Source organism: Xyrauchen texanus, chromosome 36 (genome assembly GCF_025860055.1).
Source record: "Xyrauchen texanus isolate HMW12.3.18 chromosome 36, RBS_HiC_50CHRs, whole genome shotgun sequence".
Classification (NCBI taxonomy): Eukaryota; Metazoa; Chordata; class Actinopteri; order Cypriniformes; family Catostomidae; genus Xyrauchen; species Xyrauchen texanus.
In genome coordinates, this window is record NC_068311.1 from 14382492 (window position 1) to 14407327 (window position 24836).

General features: G+C 37.4%; 1 protein-coding gene across 1 annotated transcript in view; it reads left to right on the forward strand.

Moving 5' to 3' along the window:
• brip1 (BRCA1 interacting helicase 1) overlaps positions 1-12838 on the forward strand; it is a 42151-nt gene extending 29313 nt beyond the window's left edge. Inside the window, exons 17-20 of the mRNA XM_052107540.1 lie at positions 7264-7376; positions 7490-7572; positions 9993-10292; positions 11406-12838. Coding sequence (XP_051963500.1) covers positions 7264-7376; positions 7490-7572; positions 9993-10292; positions 11406-12235 — 1326 coding nt within the window. The 3' untranslated portion in view covers positions 12236-12838. The remainder of the gene's footprint in view (positions 1-7263; positions 7377-7489; positions 7573-9992; positions 10293-11405) is intronic.
• Positions 12839-24836: the final 11998 nt, after the last annotated feature.

Below are 24836 nucleotides of genomic sequence, written 5' to 3' on the forward strand. Positions count from 1 at the left end.
GGGTCAGAGACTAAAAATAAAATAAAATTTTGCATAAAGCAGAAGCTTATGCGCCACACCTCCTACCATCACCCTTGGAAAATCATCCTCCTTTCTTATCGCAGCTTCTAATGGTTCCAGGGCAAGACAGAACAATAATGGGGAAAGAGGACAACTCTACCGAGTGTCCCTATTCAGAGTAAAATAATCTGAAATTAACCCATTTGTTTGTACCGCTGCTACAGGGTGTCTAAAAGTAACTTAATCCAACCAATAAATGTGCTCCTGAACCCATACATTTCCAAAATGTTAAAAAGATAATCCCACTCTACCATATCAAATGCGCCAAGTGAGATTGCAGCGACTGATCATTCACCACTGACCACATGATATTTATGAAATGACTAATGTTATCAGAAGAGCTATGGCCCCAAATAAACCCCACCTGATCTATATATATATGTTGATCTATATATAAGAGATGTCATAACTTTACTTAACTTGTTAGCCAAAATATTTGACAATTTTAACATCTAGCTGAATCAGGGAAATTGGATGGTAACTTTTACCCTCGCTTGGAACTTTGTCCTTTTTAAGAATCAGACTGATTCGGGCTTGCGTCATGGTTGGCGGAAGCTTTCCATTCTTTAATGATTCAGTATAAACTTCTGCACTCGCAGAAGTATAACCAAGTGGACAAAAATGCACGTGTATATACAAAATATACTTATATTTAAGATATATTCTCTTAATGCAAGTCTAAATATCTTATGTTGCTTCAAGTAAATTGATCTTGTTTTAAGGATTTGTAAACAATTTTAAATGGAAAACAAGACAAAAACACTAACAATAGGATTTTTTGCTGTGAATTTCTTTATTGAATTAAACTTTTTTTTTTTTTATTCATTTATTTCTGGCAATGGCACAGAAGTACAAGGCAAACAAATATTGTTAAGTCATACAGTGTAAAACAAACATACAGTAGTAAACTATGACGATCGAAATCTGCCTGAAAGGGAGTGGGAAGAAGACAATTTATTTAATCCCACCCCAGTTCCCCATTTAGTAATTAATACATTGAGCTTCATTGTTACTTTGCTCACGGATTGTTTACAAATGTTGTATCATGGTGGCGTTACCACAAGTAACAAGTATTTATTATAACAATAGTACCAACAATTTTAAGAAGAATAAACAATGCCAACAATGGTAATGGACAATATACCGACGATGTTAATGGACAATACCAACGATGGTTAGGAAACATTGAGCACATGTTAACACTATAAGACAGAGTACAACAGCAATGTAAATTAAAGATCCTCATCTCTGTATTTTAACCAGACCCGATGTTTATATAACAGTTTAAATTGATAAATAGTTTTACATTGCTTTTGTTGCAAGTCCAGTTTGTTCCAGAGTTTCACTCCGCATACAGACACACAATAATGTTTACGAGTGGTTTGGGCTCTTTGTAATGAAAAATATCCAAAACCTCTCAAGTTATGAGCTCGCACTGGAATTTGAAAAAAACGTTGTAAGTTAGGCGGTAATAAGTTGTTAAATGCTTTATATAGGACTATTGATGTATTGTATTTTACAAGATCATAACATTTTAACAACTTTGACTGCGTAAACAGATTATGAGTATGTTCTAGAAAACCAACCTTATGAATGATCCTCACAGCTCTTTTCTGTAATATGATCAGAGGATTTATTGTGTTCTGGTAATTATTTCCCCACACTTCAACACAAAACATAAGGTATGGTAGTACCAGGGTGCAGTATAAAGTACGGAGTGCATTCTCATCAGGGTATAGTTTTGCTTTATTTATAATTGAGAGGCTTTTGGAGATTTTTGATTTTATGTATCTGACATGGGGTTTCCATGACAATTTACTGTCAATTTTTACTCCCAAAAATATATTCTCACTCACAATTTCAATTAGGGTACCATCAATACTTATTCTCTGTTTAGACATTTTGTTGCGATTACCGAACATCATTATCTTAGTTTTAATTATATTCAACGATAATTTATTTGTATCCATCCACTTTTTTATTATATTTAGTTCCCTGTTTACCGTATTTACGAGCTCATTATAATCATCACTACTGTAGAATATATTCGTGTCGTCTGCAAATAGTATAAGTTTCAGTACTTTGGATATATTAAAAATATCATTTATATACACATTAAACAGTTTTGGCCCCAATACTGACCCCTGGGGGACACCACAAACAATGCCAAGAGTATCTGATAAATACTGACCAATTTTTACAAACTGTAACCTCCCTGTTAAATAACTTTTTAACCAATCTCCAGCCAGCCCCCTAATTCCATATCTTTCCATCTTATTTAATAGGATTGAATGATTAATAGTATCAAAGGCTTTTTTTAGATCAATAAAGATACCAACTGCATACTTTTTTTTGCTCCAGTGCATTAGTAATTTCTTCAATAGCTTCAGTTATTGCCATTGAGGTAGTTCTTTTGGACCTAAAACCATACTGACCATCATTAATTACATGATGTTTCTTGAGAAACTTTTCAAGTCGAGAATTGAAGAGTTTCTCTAATATTTTTGAAAACTGAGGCAAAAGAGAGATTGGTCTGTAATTAGTAAAGCGTATTTGTTATCCTTTTTGAAGAGTGGAATTACTTTAGCGATTTTCATTTTACTTGGAAAGCAGCCAGTCTGGAATGACAAGTTCAAATATAAGTTAAAGGTTTTACAATATTCAATATAACTTTTTTAATCAATATCATGCTGATATCATGACAGTCAGTGGAGAACTTATTTTTACATTTCCACACAATGTTTGTCACTTCCTGCTCATTTGTAGCTGAGAGGAAGAATGACGAAGAGTTCCGTTCAGTAGTTGATTTTGCAGCTCCATTTTCTGGAATATCAGCGGCCAACTTAGGGCCAACATTTACAAAAAAATTGTTGAACTTATTTACTACATTACTCATATTATAATCTTCACCATTTTCATCAATAAAGTAATCAGGATATATCAACTTTGAGGTTCCTTGTTTGATTAGGCTATTCAAAACATCCCAAGTTCCTTTTATGTTATTTTTATATTCATATAGTTTTTTTTGATGGTATAACCATTTGCTTGTTCTTATAATATCAGTTAATTTATTTTTGTACTTCTTATATCTTTGTTCCACTTCTTTTGTTTTTACTTTAATAAACAATTTATAGAGATTGTTTTTCTTTTTACAGGCATTAATTATTCCTTTCGTAATCCAGGGGCTTTTTTTATGTTTTTCCTTTATAAAATATTCTTTCACAGGGCAATGGTTATTATGCAGGGAAGTAAAAATATCTAAAAATTTACAATAAGCACTGTCCACATTTGGTTCTCTGTAAACTGAAGTCCAATCCTGGAGCGCTAAACTATTGTTTAGGGCACGGATCATGTCCTCAGTGATTTTTCTTTTAGAGATTTTTGCCATAGCATCTTTCGTTTTCTTAAGATTAAAATCATACAAAGTAAAAAGAGGTAAGTGGTCAGTGATATCACATATAAGTAGGCCACTGATGATTTGATTTCCCATAATGTTAGTAAAAATGTTGTCAATGATTGTGGTACTATGTGACGTTATTCTGCTCTGTTTCGTTATAGTTGGGTACAGAGACAAGCTATACATTGTGTCAGTGAAGTCTCAACGTTTTTTAGTTTGGTTGGATTTAACAAATCAATGTTAAAATCACCACAGATAAATATGTTTTTTTGGTTCACAGTAGAAAACAGTTTACCCATCCACTCATTAAAAGTTTCTATGCTTGAACCAGGTGCCCAGTATACACAACACATGAAAATATTTGTCTTTTTATCATTATGAATTTCCACTGTTATGCATTCAAATAAGCCCTCCACAGCTATGGTCATATCAGTTGAAACATTAAATTGAACAGATTTATGAAGGTACAAAGCAACCCCCCATTTTGTTTATTCTGTTTGTATATCTTAATTCATAGCCATCAAGACAAAAATCAATACCTTTATCATCGTTAAACCAGGTTTCAGTAATTGCAATAATGCTAAATGGATGAGCGAAGTGTTCCAAATAATCTTTGATAGCCTCAAAGTTAGTGTACATGCTTCGACTGTTAAAATGTATTATTGACAGGTTATCTTCTGATTTTACACTATTTTCATATTGTTCTTGGGTAAAATAATTGCAGTTTTTAACAATCGAAGAGAAAAAATTATTGTCAGGGTCTATCTCAGTATCAGCCTCTGTTGTAGTGTATTCTTGATACTCACACGTTTCCAGTTCCATTTGTTGATGTTGTAGGATGTTCTGTAACATATCCCAATCAGTACTTGATGTAGTCTGTGTTCTTGGTATGTTTTGCATTTTAATAATGTAAAGAGTCACAAGCTACTTTAATACCAGGTGCTGCATCAATGTCAATACTTATCAAGATCTTCTATCCTCTTCACCACCAAAACTTTTGCTTCCTCCGGTGTCCCATTTAGTTTGATGAAGATCTTACAGTTAGTTACCCAGTTAACTTAATAAAAAAAAAAAAAATTCCCGTTAATTCAGTGAATGTCATTTAGAGGCGTTTTTAAAAGATTATTTTGTCCTCTTTATTGTTAGCAGGCACGTTTAATACAAAATTAAGTCGGGGCACAAGCTGAATAATCGTATAAGAGCTAACGATTAATCGTTGCAATAATCACCGAATAGGCAAATAATTGTTAGATTAATCGATAATCAAAATAATCGTTAGTTGCAGCCCTAGCAGGGTGCCAGCGGCTTGCAACATCCCCACAAGATCTATAAAAATGCCCTTATTATCAGCGTTAGGTGTGTAAATATTAGACAAAATCAACCTTTGCCCCTGAATTTATGCTAAAACAATAATGACTCTTACTAATTTATCTTTAATCTGTTGAAGACATTTGAATTATAGATGTTTATTTCTCAGTATAATGACCCCCCTACTCTTACTTGAGCTAGCAATAAAGAGAACCTGTCCACCCCATATCTTCCCAAATTTTTCAGCTTCCTGAGGGGAAAGATTTGTTTCTTGAAGAAACACTATAATATTTCTTACGCTTAAGAAAATAAATAACCTTTTATTAAATAATTATATATAAATATATCGCTATACTTTTTTTTCAAGATATTGTATCGATACTTTAGATCCATGTATTGATATTAATAGTCAGCTATTTGTGGATTCATATCATGTAAACACACAACAAAGTTGGCACACTGTTACTTCCCGAACAATTTAATGAGCTCACCAAGGTACAGAAACATGATGTTTCAAGCTAAGGGATTTACCAGCAGTTCAACAATTATATTATTATTCAATAATAATGAAAAAGTGAAGATTGAAATGTAATCCGAAGATTCACTCTTTCTCCCAAGGACACATTGGGGCTCTCTTGTGCAGTTTTAATTGCGATCCAATTATCATAATGTGATGCATGACAATATATTAAATGTATGCAACATTTATCACGATATGTAGCCTATTTTATCGCAAGGTGGTTAGTGATACCCAGCCGTATTGTAACGAAAATTTGGACACACCGAGAGTAGACCTGAATTGAATGCTGTAATGGACACTTCGTGATTACGTAGTTGTAATTTTAATCTTAATTATGTATGTATTGTGCTGCCCTATCCCACTGTTTCGTTAGATGAATCTCATTGACTAGCACAACAGCAGCAGTGTTCCGCTCTGCTGCAATACATGCCTCTTGGTCAAATGTAGGCTTTAAAGGATGAACAGGTAGAGAGGTTGATGCTGATGTTAGAGTGGGCTATCTCTTGACCTTTTATGTAATTCCTTCCAGCTTGTGGTTTCTTGCACTTTGAGGAGATTTGGCTAGCAGCAAGAATTGGCTTTTTCACATATGCAAGCTGTCATGTTGGATTGAGTGTTGACATGGTACCTGGAGGTGAAGGCCCTTGATAGTGAAATAGACTCTGATCGGATCTAGATGACAGTAGGCCTCAGGGTAGCGGCCTTTACTTGATGACAGGATCTCTATCCAGATGCTTTTAACCCTTCCACTGGGTTAGATACTGAGATTGTGCATCAGATGTCAGATGGACGCTTCAAGTGCAGTCACGCTTGAGTGTTTGCTTTTAAAATAAACGTCACATGTTTATAAAAAGGTATGATTAACTTGTTTTTCTAAATATGGCTGATTAAGGTGTGTGACAACACTGGGAACATTGCTGATGCATCCAGATTTAAGTGTGTGTGACATGACTGAGATGATTTGTACAAGAAACAGGCCATACCTGCGATTGGTCTTGCCCTCATACAGGTTTGGCTCTGAGCGGGTGCGTCGGAACACAAGGTACCTGTCACAAATAGTTAAAGGCTTTCACTGTCCTGTCCCATCAAACAGGATTTGAACTTTTCACTTGTCAATTCAAAAAGGTTAGCATTAAAACTGAGGGTAGTGGGTAAAATTTGATGGATGCCTCCCTGGCATTTTTATGGCTAAGCAGTTGCCTGTTGTGTGGTGACCCTTTTCTTCCACCTCTTGGTGGTTGTGGGCAAGCAAGGATGAAAGCACTTCTGGCCCAGCGTGTCATATTCAGGGAAGCCTTGCCCTCTGCAGACAACCCTTCACCAATCCAACTACAGTATTTGCCAGTGTTGATCTATTTAGTTCTGTACAGATAAAACAGTTGTGGCATAGATGCCTCACTCATGTGTGGCCTGTTTGGCCTTCTGATCAGTCAAGATGTTTTGTGGAGCAGCAAAATGTGAAGTTTGAATACATGTTCTCTGCTTTTCCTTTGAGATTTGACATGGTCTAGACATGGTGACGATTAATACTACCACTAAATTTGCACAATTCCCAAACTTTCTTTACCTGTGACTGAAATGTTTGCCATTTTGCAGTAAAACTCAAATTTGCAAATATCTGTTTGTAATTTTATGGCCGAGACACCTACAAAATCTTATTTTTAGATTTTTGTTTTAAAAAGCATGGTGCATCTTGCGCAGCCAAAAATGGCGATTTATAGTAATTTGCTCCATGCAGGGTTCAAATGAGCAACCTTCCAGTTAAAAAAACCTTAACCTTTACCACTGTACCATATCAACCACTCAATGGACATGCTTGTTTGTTTGTTTGTTTGCTCTTCTCAGGCATTGGACCTGTTCATCAGGAGATGTAATGTGCAATGTTGCCTTGCTGGCTTAACCTCAAATTCTAAATGTAACATCATTCTTTAAAGGTGTATCTTCAATCAAAGTGATCCTTATTTCTTTTGCATTGCAGGTTGAACTGAAGATGAAATATAATGACCAGCATGCCAAGTCACGTGGGCTTCTGCCTGGTGGTCGCTGGTATGAGATTCAAGCTTATCGTGCATTAAACCAGGCACTCGGAAGGTAAGAGCTGCCTAGAGAAGGCCACTTCTGATTACGGATGAAAAATTATCAAGATATTTTAAACGACTGATTTGGTGTAAATAATGCTTTGTTTGCTGTTCTATTTGCCATAGGTGTATTCGGCATAGAAATGATTGGGGCGCACTGATTCTGGTAGATGACCGTTTTAGGACAAACCCAAACAAATACATCACAGGTAAATTTCCAATGTAATTGCATACCTTGAAACTATGGTTCTCAACTAGGGAGCCTTGGCAAACTTCTAAAGACATGGTCACATTTACCTTTGCACAGCGAAATTCAACGGGCGAAATAGTCATATCAATGGGAATCCGCGGGATCGTTAATTTCGGTGGACTTCAGTGGCGAAGAATTTCCCCTTGTGGATTTTGCATGGAGTTAAAAAAACTTTGAAAGGTGAATTCGCCACATTGACCAATAGTAAGTTGCTTGTTTTGCCAGTGACCTCTGTTTGGCTGGTGCTTCGTACACATATACATTAAAAATTCACTATGGACAAGGAAATAATATTTAGCGGTGAGTTTTTTTTATTATTATTTAAATTTTAATTTTTTTTTTTAATTTTTTTTTACTCAAATGCCCTGCCAATGTTCACTCTAGTTTTTGCTTGGCCATGATCACGTTCCCGCTTAGCCAGACAGGATTCAGACGATTCATTTTTTTTTTACTTTTTTTTTTTTTGGCTTAAGAGTTTGTGTAGGAGTCTGTGTTGTGCTAGGAGCCAGATGTTTGCTGAATTCCATCTCTAGGATAATGTTAGATAGTGTTGCAGTTTGTTATCGCTGTTGAATAGCGTGAGAGAAACACTGAGGCAAGGCTTTCGGGAGCGCGCATAAACGTTACATCCTTGGATTTTCCCGGCAAAACCGACCCGCTCCCTTCACATGTAAATCAGTCTACAGGCTTTAATAGGCAACCTAGGAATTCCGGAAAAGGTTTGTTTTTTAAGTTGCGTTACAAGCTGTTCACACATTGGCAAAAAAAAGGTGAATATCACATGAAACTTTTACATACTGCACATTTATGGGGGCTGGAAGATGATTTAAAATAAGTTATTAAAAATGTTTGTTACTCTGTGAACAAAGAGACTCTCACACTGTTCTGCTTAAAGGTATGCCCTTTTTACAAGATGTAATATAAGTCTCAGGTGTCCCCAGAATGTGTCTGTGAAGTTTCAGCTCAAAATACCCCACGGATCATTTATTATACCATGTTATAAATGCCTCTTTTTGGGTGGAATCAAAAACGCGCTGATTTCGTGTGTCTCTTTAAATGCAAATGAGCTGATGCTCCCCGCCCCCTTTCCGGATGAGGGATGTGCCTTTACAGCTTGTGCTTCGGATACTACAGCAACAACAAATAAGAACCAGTATGACTGACAGCGTAAATACCGGAGTTCAGCCATATATATATATATATATATATATATATATCTGGTCTACATGAATACAATCAGCAACAATGTTAACTTTAGCTGCATTAGCCGTGGAAGCCACGAACAAGCACATTCTGAAAGGCGATTTGCAAACATTCACAAAATATAAAGTGCAACACTTACATCTTCAGGATATAAAGCTGGAACACGAACAGTTGGTACTGATCCATGCTTGAGAATAAAAATTTTTGAAAATCCTGGTTATATTGACACTCATTCACAAAGCAGTCTGGTTTTTAATTATTTGCACAAACATTCACATATTTTTGAATGTTTAGGGGCACATTTCCTTCAAAAACACAGATTGTCCACTGCATCTTCAGTGGCTCTGATGCCGGGAGTACATGAAGACTCTTGTGTTCACTTTTACAGCCAACAACAGAACACTTGACGCTTACAAATCTGAGACATTATTCTTCTCACTGTATCTGCTCCAGCGTGGGAAAAAAATTGCGGACTGAGTGTAGATCACTCAGGGGAGGATCTCTGATAATAGGGTAGAGTCCGTCACCAGTCTTGGGCGAGGACTGCTCTAACATGACGTCAATTTAGAGCAGAAACGAAAACCATTAATTAAAATATAAGAAAGAGGAGTGGGTGGACTTTTAACATTGCAGGGTGGTTGTGTATACACTGCCAACTCACATTTATGTACAAACACAATGTAAAAGTGAATGTTGCATAATAGGTCCCTTTTAATTCTATACTGCAGTCCTGCATTTTATTTCTTTTTTCACATTGAGCGTTAGCCAAGTTAAAGGTTGTGTGCTCAAAGTTGAGCAAATCATATTTAATATAATGTCAGAAAAGACCTTTAAATATTTTGTCTCTGACTATTGGGGGGTCCTGGGGCCAAAAAGGTTTAGAAACACAATATTAAAATGAATTGTGGCATTGCATCACCCTGCTGTAGTTGCATATCTGTATCACTAGATGGAGATAGTGACCTCCTGCATGGGTTTTGAAACACTAGACGGTGAACTGTGGCCAGATAATGTGTACATAAGGGCTTTTCTCTTTTACATGTAACATCATTGGCTAGAAAACATTCATTAGTTGAAAATCTATACAGAGGACAGTAATGTGGTAGAGTGTTATGAAAATAGTGGTCATGTGGAGTGGTTAAATGTTTATGAAACACTGCTCTCCTCTACTTTCAGGCCTGTCAAAGTGGGTGCGTCAGCTAGTAAGGCACCACGACACCTTCACTGGTGCCATGCAGTCCCTGGAGTCCTTCTCTCAAGTTCAGCAGGGGGCAGTAGAGACCTTTAAAGAGCAACATTCTCAGGCTGCCCCTCCGTACCCAAGCCCCTTGCTGGTCGGATCCACTGGTACCTTACCCACTCCTGAGATAATCGTCCCCCAGAAGCCATTTGTCCCTTTGCCTACAATGCCAAACCTACACACTGAGATTCAGGCTGCCGTCTCAGCCAACTCTGAGAGCAGGTCTTCTGAATCGGGTACTGTATATGGTATGGGTTGATATAAATCTAAAATATTTAATCTTTAAAATCATAGTTCACCCTAAAATGTAAATTATTTCATCATTTACTCACTTTCATGTTGTTCCAAACTGGGATGATTTTATTTATTTTGTGGAACACAAAAGAAATTCAGCAGAATTGTTTTGATTGTTTTTTAGTTTTTGGAGTTTGACAAATTCCATCCCGTATTTACTTCTATTGTATGGCAAAAGAGAAGTGTGAAAATCTCCTAACATCTTAAAATCTTCTTTTGTGTTCCACGGATGAAAGAAAATCATGCTGGTTTGGAATGGCATGTGTGTGAATAAAATATTTCATTTTTGGGTAAACTAACCCTTTAAAACTCTTATACATTCTCATTTGTGTCCTGAGGGAATAACTTTTTAATGCCTGTTTATACAAATACACTGTATTTGATAATGAATAACAGTTGAGCCAACACCTTCTGTTTCCTGCTTTACTCCCTTAAAGGGCAATCGCTTGTAGTCCATTCAATTCCTTTCTTTCAATATGAGGACTTGTAAACAATGATTCTTAGTTTGAACATGAATGCTGCGGCATCTGTTCTACACACCTAAAGTCCCTGGCATACATTTTTTGGGTACATCAAAACCATCTGGTTAGTGTGTCTGTGAGTGTGATATGTATGTGTGTACATACTCTTCACTCCTCATTGCCCCTGTCAGACTCTTTGGTCCCCGATTGACTGAACAGCACTGGGATGAGCAGATGTCTGACTGTTGCTTTTAATGAAATCCCTTTGACCTTTGTTTGTGGTAGATTGACCGTGCATATTTGTGCATACTTGAGAACAAATTAGGGACTCCACTCCTCATTCAAACACACAAATCATAATGCAGACACACAACCAAAGCCTGCAGCATTATGATAAGAGCCCCGGTGCTTCATTACCACTTAATCAAAGCTGGCCTTGGAACTAGTTTGTATTGAATTCTGTAGAACAATGCTGACTGTATTGTTTTAACCAGAGATTCTGGTTTCATAGGCACACATTTGAGTCTGTATACACACCCAGGAGTTTTGTGTGTTTTGTCACTTATATGTCTTTGTGTCTGTCTGTTTGAACAGGTGGCCAAAAGAATATACAGCATCCATCTGATCCAATCACATTACCTAATAGGGAATTTAATATCCACAGAACAGCACAACCTATAGGCCATCTCTTCACCTCCACTCCTGTCAGTAGCCAATTTAAAACCCCTATATTTCAAACTGAGCACTCCGAAAAGTCTGTTTTTCACAATGTATTATCAGTGGACAGCAAACAAAGCAAGGAAGTTGTTCCTGTACTTGCTGAGGAACAAAACCATGAAACAAGTGATGTTCCTGTACTTCCTGTGGAAGCAAAGCAACAAACAAGTGGTGCTTCACTTGACCCTCCACCAGAGATGTCTGTGGAGTTTGCTTCCTCCAAACAGAACACCAGTGGATCTGAGCTTGAAGACACAGAAGTGGAAGAAGAACAGAGTATCTTCTACAGCCCTGAGCTGTTTGAAGGAGACGGGGAGGCGATGGAAGAGACTAGTGTTTTAGAGGTTGATAAATCTCTGCAAACAGAAAACAATAATTCTCCCACTAATGGCACAGCTGAAGTACCTCCTGATGACCTGTTTGGCTCCGTGCAGGACAAGAGGACATTGTCCGAAGACCTTGTGAGCAGCACTGTCCTAGACCATGCGATTTTACAGTGTAAATCAGAGCAGACAGGTTTAAACTCTAGCACAGACTTTGAGAATAGGTCTGCCTCACATAATGGCGCTAGCAGTAGTCGGTCTCGTAGACTCTCCAGATCTAGGCTGCAAAGGACCACTACATCAGGAACATCAGGTAAACTCACCAACTACTTCAAATATGTGCCCCCGGCCAGCCAGCCTTGCATTATCTCAAATGATGATTAATAATGCAACTTTGTGTATGGTGTGGACACGTGATTGTATATCTTAATTTTAAAAAAGTAATTACTCTGTTGTCTCTGAATTTGTGTAACAATGTAACATATTCTATCCAACCCCCTCTATCCAAAACATGAACGCTGATCTGTATTAATATGTGGCTAAATATATACATGCATCTTTAAGAATTATTAAAATAAGTGACAAGCACATCCTCCACTCTGTGACACGTGATGTCTCAACCGGGTCAATTTTAATGAGATTCTCTGTGGTGACTATATACTGGAAGGAGGTGTGGGGTGGGGGTTACATGGCTGATTTCACTTGCCTAAGAGGTTCTACATTTTTACAGCCCAGTAAAATTTTATTTGTGTGAACTCTGAATGTAAACAGGAGGGCAGGTTTGTAGCGCTGGGGGCAGGGGAACCACGTTAAAATGGCAGGCAGGTCTGTAAACAGGCACAGGAAGCTTCTATTCATCTCCCTCTCACTGAGAGCTCCATGAAAACAACAGCATCTGACTGATCACGTTACATGAGCACACTATTAATGCATTAAAAAAAAGTGTAAAATGTGTTCTATAATTAAATTTTTTGAGACTACCTTAGTGATGGCAGTGATATTAATGAACTGTAAATAAAATTTGTTTCTTTCTTACACCAGTGGATTTATATGGATTTTATACCAGTTTTGACCACTATTGTGTTGTTTAAAACATTCTAAGCCTTAAACCACATTCTCTTCCTCTCCTTCCTTTCCACCTCTGTCCACAAACTTGAACAACAAAGAATGAGTAATTTGTTATTTTGAAAAGATAAACAGCAGTAACTATTAGACAAGCATAAAAAAAGAGCTCCCTTGTTTCAACATTTGTTCTGCAAAAGGCTAATGTTGTTAAATCAGAGGTTATGTCATTGTGCATTTGTATATGTCATACTGAGACACCTGTGAACATTTCTTAGTGAAAACAAAGGAATCGTTGAATCAGAGTTTTTAATTGAGTTTTGAATTCATTGAAAGGAGACCGTTTGAACTGATTCACAGAAATCAATAGAACTTACAAATTCCAAGCATGTTTTTGCTGCAGAAGTTAAAATCTGATACACTGTTAAAACATCAGTCTTGATGGTCTCAAACAAGTGTCATTTCAGTGTATATTGTGAATTTTCAATATATCACCTAGTCCTATAGTCCAAGGCATTGTAATGTACCATAATGCTGGCTCTGATATTTAGAACAGCTAGAAAAAGGCATCATATTTTTGAAGTCATAAATAATTTAAACACGTATGTTCAACTCGTTTAGGTTTATTTTATCCACATAAATTGACTGCTGCGGAATAATGCATTTATAGATAGTGTTTTTGGAAAGGTGTTGTTACCGGCTGTATGATCCAAACACTCGCAAACATGTAACCAGAAGGTAAATGTGCTCTAAAATATGTTTTCGTTTACATTCTGTTCCAAGAAACATATTAAATTTGTTATTTTTCTTGGAGACTTTGCACAGATAGAAGTGGTGGGGGGTGGACCCTGACAAATTAACCGCCATTAGCCTGATAAGATTTGTCTCGTTAGAGGAGCTTAAATGGCAACACCGTTAATTTGGGGGCCAGTGAAGAGCAAGGAAACATTTTTATTAAATCTCATCCCTCTTCATCTGCCCTGTGCAGCCAGTTTGTTTTTGTAATTGCATGGCGGGCTGAGATCGACCCATTAGTATCAATCTAAATAAGGATGCTAAAGGCTAGGGCGTGTGAATGTGTAGTTTAAGATGTCCTAATAAGCTGTCTGCAGCCACGCAAGACAGCGAAACATTTGGACCCTGTCCCAGCTAGCCATTTATTATACTAATAAATGTAATTGAATTAGCCTAATTCAGCCCTGTGTCCCTTCTGTCCACTATTAAATGTTTTTTTTTTTTTTTTTTTAAATGGAGCAATGCTGTACAAGAAAGCTCTTTCCACTGAATTAAGCATTATTGTTTTCATGTGCTACATAATGGCAGTGCTATTATAGTTAATGAAAACAATTTTTTTTTTCACAAAAATAAAAATTATTGGGGAAAAAAATTGAAACTAATCAAATAATTTTTATAACTCCAAAACTAACTAAAAATAAAAATTATCTCAAATTAATTTTAGTTTTCGATGTAATATGGTAAATATGGGCAAAGTGGGACAATTTTGGAAATTTCTCTTTTCTTGACAATGAATTGTGATCCAAACGATTCATAACCTCACATTACACATTTGAAGAAAGCTTAGGATGTGTTCTATTTTGGTCAATAGCAAAAATTAAGAAATATTCAATACTGGGAAGTAGAACCTTTGAAGATCATCTATTGACCAAATCCCAGATGTGTTTAAGCAGCAGGGCCTACTAGTAAAGTGTCACAGAATAAATATATATTTTTTTCTTCTAAACTTTCACATCATAACATTAAGTTTACTTTTATTTGTTTATAAGCTTAACTAGATTTACATAAAATTTGTCATTTTCTTTACCATTGTTTTTCTCACCAGTGGTCATGAAATGAGTTCTGCCACATATCCAAAAGTAAAATCATACATTTGAAACCTCAAAAAGATAAAGGGATAGTTGACCCCAAAATTAAAACTCTTATCATTTACTCACCCTCATGCCATCTCAGATGTTTGCTTTATTTTTTCAGCTGAACACAAATTGAGATTTTTAGAATAATATTTCAGCTCTGTGGGTCCATACAATGCAAGTGGATGGGGTCTGAAACTCTGAAGTTCTGAAAAGCATATAATGGCAGCCTAAAAGTCATCCATAAAACTCCAGTTGTTTAATCCATGTTTTTTTTTTTTTTTAAGTAATCTAATCTGTTTTGGGTGAGAACAGACCAAAACATAACTCCTTTTTCCCTGTATTTCTTGCAATTGCGGTCTACAGGAACAATCATGATTTCAAGCTCTATTACACTTAATAGTACAGTTCGCAGAGTGCTAGATGGCGCTGAGAAATATAATCAAGCTTGAAATCATGATTGTCAAGGAGACTGCTGATGTCAAGATTTGCAGTATAAAAGGTCTTAAATATTGATCTGTTTCTCGTCCACACTTATCATAGCGCTTCTGAAGTCATGGATTAAACCACTGAAGTCATATGCATAACCTTTATGCTGCCTTTATGTGCTTTTTGGAGCTTCAATGTTCATTCCTATTGACCAACAGAGCTGAGATATTCTTGTTAAAATCTTAATTTGTATACAGCAGAAGAAAGTAAGTCATATACATCTGTCATATACAAATTAAAACTAACAAACTGAAAAAAAATAATGGCATCTAAACTAAAATGTAATGACAAATTGAATATTAAATGGAAATAAAAAATTATAATAAATCCAAAACTATAATTACACTGCATAAAGGTAACACCATTTTCATTTATTTATTTACATTTGTTTCATGTTTATTCTGAAAGTGCATGTGCTTGGTTTAGCAGGTCAAAATTTTGACAACCTGGCCAGGGAGAAGGTGCCAGTGAAGTCCCAAGCTCGGAGTCAATACTTGGGCCATGGAAAAAACAGATCAAGGCCTCCAATCTCACTCAAACCAAACCTAAACCAGACAATGATATGCTGTGTCCTGAGTAAAGCTGAGACAGAGCAGACACACAGAGTTAAGCAGCTGAAAACAGAGGGATTGGGACTGGTAAAGAGCAGAGGTGTCTTGTTCAAACAATTCAACCATGCCAGAGCAAAGGCTTTGGTAGTGCCAGTGAATGGGGGCAAAAGGAGAGATGCATGTAAGCCCCCAGACCAGATACTCTCAGGACATGATGAATTTCCTTTGGTCGCATCTGCAGTGAGGTTAGAAAGGGAGAGAAAGTTTTGTCAATCTGACACTTGTACAACAGCAGAGCCATTGCCCCCTACACATGTACTGAAAGACAGTGTAGAAACCCCGCAAACAGGTAGGAATATCTGCGCACATAGACATTTGGATATACTTACTCATATGTTATTATTTAGTGTTCTCACTATGATCCCGTTACAATAGGCATAAAAATTCAGAGGACATATTCAAGGAAGAATAGGCATCCGAAGAGGCTAAATAGTGTTTGAGGGCAGACATTCCCAAAGACATGGGTTAGGGCAAGTTTTTGCAATCTAAATGGATACTCTGTGGTTGAATCTCCCTTGTGTGACTTGGAGTCTTTCTCTTCCAGTGGCTACCCAGTCAGTCTGGCATTGTGATTTGTCTTCATCATTGTCCTTATAACCAAGGTAAGTGACAAAAGGCTATTGGCAAATCACCACAATGCAGTTTTCTGAATATAGCTCACCAAATCTTTCGTCACATTCCCAGTGGGTAAGAAGTTTCCATACACTTTATTAGTATTTGGTAGCTTTGCCTTTAAATTGTTTAACTTTAAGTTCTGCACACAAATTTGCTATCGGATTGAGGTCAGGGCTTTGTGATGGCCACTCAAATACCCTGACTTTGCTGTCCTTAAGCCATTTTGTGACAAATTTGGTGGTATGCTTGGGGTCATTGTCCATTTGAAAGACCCATTTGCGACTAAGATTTATCTTCATGGATGATGTCTTAAAATGTTGCTTCAATATATCCACATAATTTTCCTTCCTCATGATGCCATCTATTTTGTGAAGTGCACCAGTCCCTCCAGTAGCAAAGTATCCACATAACATTATGCTGCCACCCCCATGCTTGGGGATGGTTGGGATGGTGTTCTTTGGCTTGCAAGACTCATAATAACGATGATCATTATGGCCAAAAAGTTACAATTTTGTTTCAACAGACCAGAGGACATTTCTCCAGAAAGTAAGATCTTTGTCCCCATGTGCACTTGCAAACTGTTGTCTGGCTTTTTAATGGCAGTTTAGAGCTGTGGCTTCTTCCTTGCTGACCAGCCTTTCAGGTTATTTCGATATAGGACTCGTGTTACTGTGGATATACACTCACCTAAAGGATTATTAGGAACACCATACTAATACTGTGTTTGACCCCCTTTCGCCTTCAGAACTGCCTTAATTCTATGTGGCATTGATTCAACAAGGTGCTGAAAGCATTCTTTAGAAATGTTGGCCCATATTGATAGGATAGCATCTTGCAGTTGATGGAGATTTGTGGGATGCACATCCAGGGCACGAAGCTCCCGTTCCACCACATCCCAAAGAAGCTCTATTGGGTTGAGATCTGGTGACTGTGGGGGCCATTTTAGTACAGTGAACTCATTGTCATGTTCAAGAAACCAATTTGATGATCAATGATTCGAGCTTTGTGACATGGTGCATTATCCTGCTGGAAGTAGCCATCAGAGGATTGGTACATGGTGGCCATAAAGGGATGGACATGGTCAGAAACAATGCTCAGGTAGGCCGTGGCATTTAAACGATGCCCAATTGGCACTAAGGGGCCTAAAGTGTGCCAAGAAAACATCCCCCACACCATTACACCGCCACCACCAGCCTGCACAGTGGTAACAAGGCATGATGGATCCATGTTCTCATTCTGTTTACGCCAAATTCTGACTCTACCATCTGAATGTCTCAACAGAAATCGAGACTCATCAGACCAGGCAACATTTTTCCAGTCTTCAACTGTCCAATTTTGGTGAGCTCTTGCAAATTGTAGCCTCTTTTTCCTATTTGTAGTGGAGATGAGTGGTACCCGGTGGGGTCTTTTGCTGTTGTAGCCCATCCGCCTCAAGGTTGTGCGTTTTGTGGCTTCGCAAATGCTTTGCTGCATACCTCGGTTGTAACGAGTGGTTATTTCAGGCAAAGTTGCTCTTCTATCAGCTTGAATCAGTCAGCCCATTCTCCTCTGACCTCTAGCATCAAAAAGGCATTTTTGCACACAGGACTGCCGCATACTGGATGTTTTTCCCTTTTCACACCATTCTTTGTAAACCCTAGAAATGGTTGTGCGTGAAAATCCCAGTAACTGAGCAGATTGTGAAATACTCAGACCGGCCCGTCTGGCACCAACAACCATGCCACACTCAAAATTGCTTAAATCACCTTTCTTTCCCATTCTGACATTCAGTTTGGAGTTCAGGAGATTGTCTTGACCAGGACCACACCCCTAAATGCATTGAAGCAACTGCCATCTGATTGGTTGATTAGATAATTGCATTAATGAGAAATTGAACAGGTGTTCCTAATAATCCTTTAGGTGAGTGTAGATACATGTGTACCTGTTTCCTCCAGCATCTTCTCAAGGTCCTTTACTTTTGTTCTGAGATTGATTTGCACTTTTTGTACCAAAATACATTAATCTCTAGGAGGCCGAATGCATCTCCTTCCTGAGCGGCATAATGGCTGCCTGATCCCATGGTGTTTATACTTGTGTACTATTGTTTGTACAGATGAAAGTGGTACCTTCAGGCATTTGGAAATTGCTCCCAAAAATGAACCAGGCTAAAAGACTAAATCTTTTTTCTGAGGTCTTGGTTGATTCCTTTTGATTTCCCCATGATGTCAAGCAAAGAGGCACTAAGTTTGAAGGCCTTAAAATACATCCACATGTACACCTCCAATTGACTCCAATTAGCCTATCAGAAGATAATCGTCTAAAGGCTTGATTATTTTCTTGATAATTTTCTGGAATTTCCGAGCCGCTTAAAGGCACAGTTAACTTATTGAATGTAAACTTCTGACCCACTGGAATTGTGATATAGTCAAGTAAAAGTGAAACAATCTGTCTGTAAATTCTTTGGGAAAAATGACTCTTGTCATACACAAAGTAGATGTCCAAAACGACTTGCTAAAACTATAGTTTGCTAATATGAAATATGTGGCGTGGTTACAAAAATAGTTTTAATGACTTCAACCTATGTGTATGTAAACTAATGCTTCAACTGTATATGCTGTATATATAATTTGGATTTTGCACTTATAGAAGTAAGTGTATAGAGAGACAGGAAATGATTGGGAGAGGAGGGGGGTCAGGATCAGGAAAGAACTTTGAGCAGGGACTCGGGTCACCCATAATTCTACTGCACCATATGTCAGAGTATTTGCCCATGAGGCACAGCCATTGACCAGGAAAAAAAATGGCACTCCATGTGAAAAAGGTTGCCGACCCTTGTTGTAGAGGGAGATCCACCAATCACAGAATTGGGGTAAACAAAGCACCCCAAAAGCTGTAAGCTTTTTTTATTAGCTGTTCTGGAACTTCCGCCATTGATTTAGAAATGACCCTCTTTCCTAATCACCACCCTCTAAAGACAGTACTGAGACCGTCACCTTCTCCCAGTTGTCAAACACAAAATAGCGGCCTCAGCTGACGACTGTTATGACTCTGAATATGTCATTAAACCTGAATGTTCACTTCAACTAATGTATTCTGAGAATGTGCAGAATTATAGACAGGCAGAAAGCACATTAAAGTCTTCTGATCTAGGAATGTATCCGCAGTCATATTTTTGTTTATTGTTTGTTTGTTTTTTTTGTTTGTCTAATGCTTTCCCGAGACAGTTGAAATATCAAGACACTTATTTTAAGTGAAATCTTCCTGGGAGAAGAAATATTTTCTGCATATTAATTCATAAAAAAATGTCATGCTGTACCTTTAATCAAGCCGGTCTCTTTACACTCTCACACTATTTGTATATATCTGAGTAACTTTCATTTACTTAAAATTAACAGCAATTTATGATTTTAAAGCATTTTTAAATAAATCACATCATTCACAATTAATTGTCATTCGCACATAAAAGACAATTAGTACTATACAGTCTTGTACCTTTGTCTTTTTTTTTTTTGAATTTCAGACACTTGCTTCAAATCTCCATGTGTGTAATGTTTTAATTTGCCTTGGTGCTGGTTGGTATGGCACAGAACGTTTTTATGAAATTCCTTTAGAAAAAATACTTCCAGAACCAAGATATCTGAAAATGTTGATGAGCACTGTTGCTCTGTATTGGCGATGTGATGCGACAAAGTTGAGCAGAAGTTGTTATGTGGTGAAAACCTGGAATATTGCAATGCAGTTCTCCAGTCATGGAAAATTAGAAAAAAGACCTAAATGTCCTGGGAAATAATTATTTGTCATGAAAAAGATTTCAGTATAATAAAACGGTTTGACTGTGTTGATTGCAAGGTTTTCGGTACAAAAACATGGTAAAGATCGCACTCGGAATAGGAGTCAAATACTCACATTTGAATCGTTTTGTCACTGCCGGTGGCTGCACATTGTGAAACAACATCATCGGATAAGGACGCTTACACACTTGTGATTGATTACAGCCTCAGCCAATCGTGTGCTTGGCAATCGCTGTCCAACCGTGGTAGATCGCTTGATTGGCTGCAGCAGCGCGTGCACAAGTGAGAAGCGGCACTCGTGAAACTTCTCTTTTCATAAATATACTGAATGACCTGGTACATGTTGTTCATTCACTTCAGCATCAGCATGTGAGTCTACCTTGTTCATCATGGAAAGAAAAGGTCAGAGGAGCTATTAATGTGTATTAGTTACTGATGTTGATACATGTTTAAACCAGCACTCATTTGTTACTTTATTTGTGGTTATTTCAGGTGAAGAGGCATAGAGTATCCTCACACAGTGCTTTTCTGTTTTTACATGTGTAATCGTGTACTCTGTTTACATAAATATCCACCCTGTGCATATACCATGCCATATGGGACAAATTCTTCGAACTGGGTGAAAATCCGTATTGATTGGAAGTCTTCAAGCTGTAGTTAAACCAGAACCAGACAGGTGCTTAGACACAACAAGGAACCCACAGACAGAAACTTGAAAAACAAAGTGAAGCCCCGTATAACTGCAAAATTATACAAGAATTTGTAATCTATGCAGCATAAAGCATGCTGTTATGCATTAAAAAATACTATTAAACTGTCTAAGGGCAGTTTAGTAGTGATTTTGTCCAATGACTGAGAAATTCAGTTTAATAATTTGTGAAATATTGATCAAAAGCTTACAAGTACTTATTGGTCTTTAGTTAGTAGGCTGTTATAAGCTGCACCCCCATACATGAACATAAGTTTATTGATCCTTCGATTCTGCAGCAAGACAGTAGCAGCTCAGTGCAACTTCTCATTTTGCATGGTTTGTCTGACCTCAGCTGACTCCATCTATTGAGGACAACATGTTATAGCCTAAAAACACTTTTCCTTCCTCTGGACAATTAGAGGAAACAAATGATTTTGGAAAGAAGAAAAAAACGTCCAACTGTCATTTTGCATTGTAGATGCTGTTTCTGTTACATTTTAGAAATACACTTTAGTATGCTAGTTTATTGAAGCTTAAGTTGTTGTATGGGTGGAATATGTCCTGCAAGCCTGGTGCACCTGCTTTAAACCGGTTACACTCGTCACCCTCCGAGCCCACACTCATCTTGACAAATCTGCCACCCCTCTGGCCTGACCTCCATCTGGACATGTAGCATGGGACCGACATGCTCCCCAGAGGTGCCATCCCATCATCCGCGCCGTGACCATTGCACCATGTTAATCACATCTCTCATTGTTGTGTAATGGAGGTTTTATCTGCTGTCCAGCACTGTAATCCCTGCTGTTCTGGTGCGCTGCTGGCCCATTTTCCTCAGCCTGGCCTTTTGTCTTTGCCTCAGAGCAGAGCTCTCAAAGGTGTTGGCCTTAGCCGTTACCTCTCAATGCTGTTCAAACTTTAATTCATAATGGGCCAGTACGTTGTGGGAACATTCAATTATTGGCCATTATTCACAGTCTGTAGGGAGTTTGGCGCACACAGCATAGTTTGGTAGTTTTTAATGTGGCGAAATAAGGTTGATAGACTCTGACCCCATTAAGGAGGTTACCGTTGTATTTGTAATTAAACTGGATCATTTTGTCTCGCGAGAGGAAATTATCACGCTTCACAGAGTATAAAATGTGATCATTCAGAGCAAAGGTTTTCACATCACTGCTTTTTGGATGAAACAAAAGAAAATGTTGGTTCATTTATTGTCCGAATGTTTGACCAGTTTTAATATTGTTTATTTAAATAAGTTCTGTTTAAAATTTGTATAACTTTTTTTATGGGGCTTTGGTAATTTGTGAAAAATATGTTGAATATTTTGTCAGTTTCATTCATTTGTAGGAACTACTTATGTTTTGTTTATTGGTTTAGCTGTTAGATTACTGACATTTTGTACTTGTTAAGATTTATTTTTGTCTACAATTACCTATCCTAGATTAGCATTTTGATTTGTACCACTGTTTGAGCAATGGACTTTGATATGAAACCGTTAACTCAATGAGCAGGACATAAACTCATACACTAGGTTTACCACTATATCTCAGGCCGTGTGTCCCTGAGGTCTCACATCACACAGCAAAAAATCTGTTAGCCAGAATCTGTGATAACATTGTTAAGGACGGTGGGTGGGGTGTTGTAACTGCTATGTTTTTGGTGTTTTAACTAGGAGTGGCTTGTGGACAGGTGGTTGCCTAGTCACTGAATGTTTGTTGCTGTGGCAACAGTCTGCACTTGATAAATCCTAGTTTCTTTTTTATACAGGGGGATGAATCTAGGCAGGTGAGGAATAATCTATAATGTAATGGATAGCTAATCCCTGTTTTTGTTAATCTGTCTGTAATGTTACCATCTTGTCCTGGCTTGGATGCCAGTTTTTACAGCCCAAAATCAGAATAAAATGTCTTATGGGCTGAAGAGCCTCTGTTAGAGGTTTAGACCTATAATCTCTGGCCATAATTGGCTTATGAGCAGACAAAGGTATTAAGGAACTCATGAAGAAAACGTCTAACATATTTCACGTCTTTGATAATCACAGGCAAAATGTTTAATTATTTTAAAAGGTTGGTTTGCAAAAGTTTGGGTAGAAGTATAGTTATATAGGAACTCATGAACATAATTTAGTAAATGTTTAGGATGTGATTTGGTATTTGTTTTTTCCTATTGTTAATTTTAGAGTCTGGGTCTCTGAAGGAACTGTTGTCCAGTTCTGATCTTAGTTCCTAAACATCTCCACATCAATCTGTCTGCAGGCACAGCTGTCAAATCTTGGCTTGGGCTATAGTTTTGGAGGCTCTTGAACAATAAACCCGGATTTCTTTTAGAGGTTTATTTAGAATTAGACACTTAATCAGACTTAACTTGATAAATAGACTGATCTGGGTATAGACATTCTTTGTTATGGTTCATCCTCTGTTGTCAAAGCCTTTAATATGTTTTTGTCCATAATCTCTGTTAAATCATAAGAGGACACTTGTCAGTTAGGTGACGGGGTTTAACCTGGTGTGTTAGCCAACATATTAGTTGTTTCTCCCATTTTGTCTTCATCCTAGGACTTTGTGCAAGTGCTGTATAACAAATGTGAAATATTTTGTATTGAGAAAAGTTTTGTTCAGATCTTGACTGATGCTAATTTTGTTTATATATTTTATTCTTTATTATATTGTGGTGTTGATAGAAGTGGTAGATATCATAGATATTTTAAGCAAAATGTCTTGGTTTCTGTACAATGTTTGAAAATTAAAAACCTCCAACACTTTTTTACATGTGGCCCTTTCATTTAGTTTAAAGTGCTGTAGTTGTCATTAGTTTTATCAAGAACTAGAAAAAATTGATTTCTTAATTATAGGAGAGTAATTATGTGTTGGTTGTTAATTAATACAGTTAAAATTGCTGTTGACACACAAATGAACATTTAGTTAATCAATAAAATTGACTTTTTAATAGAGAGGCTGATGGGCCTTATATTCAGCTAAACAGCTTACTTCTGTCTTTAGGGGGTCTTTATCTGTCTCAGAAAAAAAGGTACAAAGCTGTCGCTAGGGTCGTACCCTTGTTTTGGGTTCATATTTGAACATTAAATGTTTTAAAACCTTTTCATTTTTTTTCCCAATAGCCAGTCACCATTTCTAAGACTCACCAGATACTTTGAAATATTTTTGCATGATTCAGATTAAAGCACTGTTAGACAAAAATGTTTGGTACTGAGCCACAGACAACAGCAAATCACCAAAGCAAGACAATGAAGCCTCTCAATGTCCTGTTATTCTCTGCTATTGTATTGCTAGACTGCTTATTATATTACCTCACATTCCCCTTGTTTTGTGATGTAAGGGCCTTATAAAGTTGTCTGTTTCCACTGTGTGTTTTTGATTTCACTGTAAAGCTTGTGAAGTTAACATCTCTTTGAGGACTGTCTCTGTACTGATCATAGCAGGGATTACCTGAGCAATGAACTTGGTAGTCTTCATGCCATGCTGTAAGCTGCAATGCTGGCTCCTACTGGAGGAGAGAGCATTCCTTCCTGGGTGCTAAATAACCATGTTCTTGAGGGTCTGACTCCTGCTCTCTAGCTATCAGGAATGAATGTTAAGAGGCTGAATTTGATTTCCTTGCTGAGTTTAGGGTAAATCAGTACATCTGGGCCTTGCTTGTAGGTGCTCTGTGCTGACAGTGATTTGCTGCCATCTAAATGCTGCAGACAGGCTATTTTTTGTGATATCGATGCAGGCCATAAATTTAATACAGGGCCCAGTTCGTTCCCTGGACAGGTGGACTGGAGGCATCTAAACAAGCATATCTCTTAGTGTACATTTAGACCTTTCAGAGAATTGCTAGTTAAACTGCCCCATGACTGTTTGCCCATGTTACTTAGGT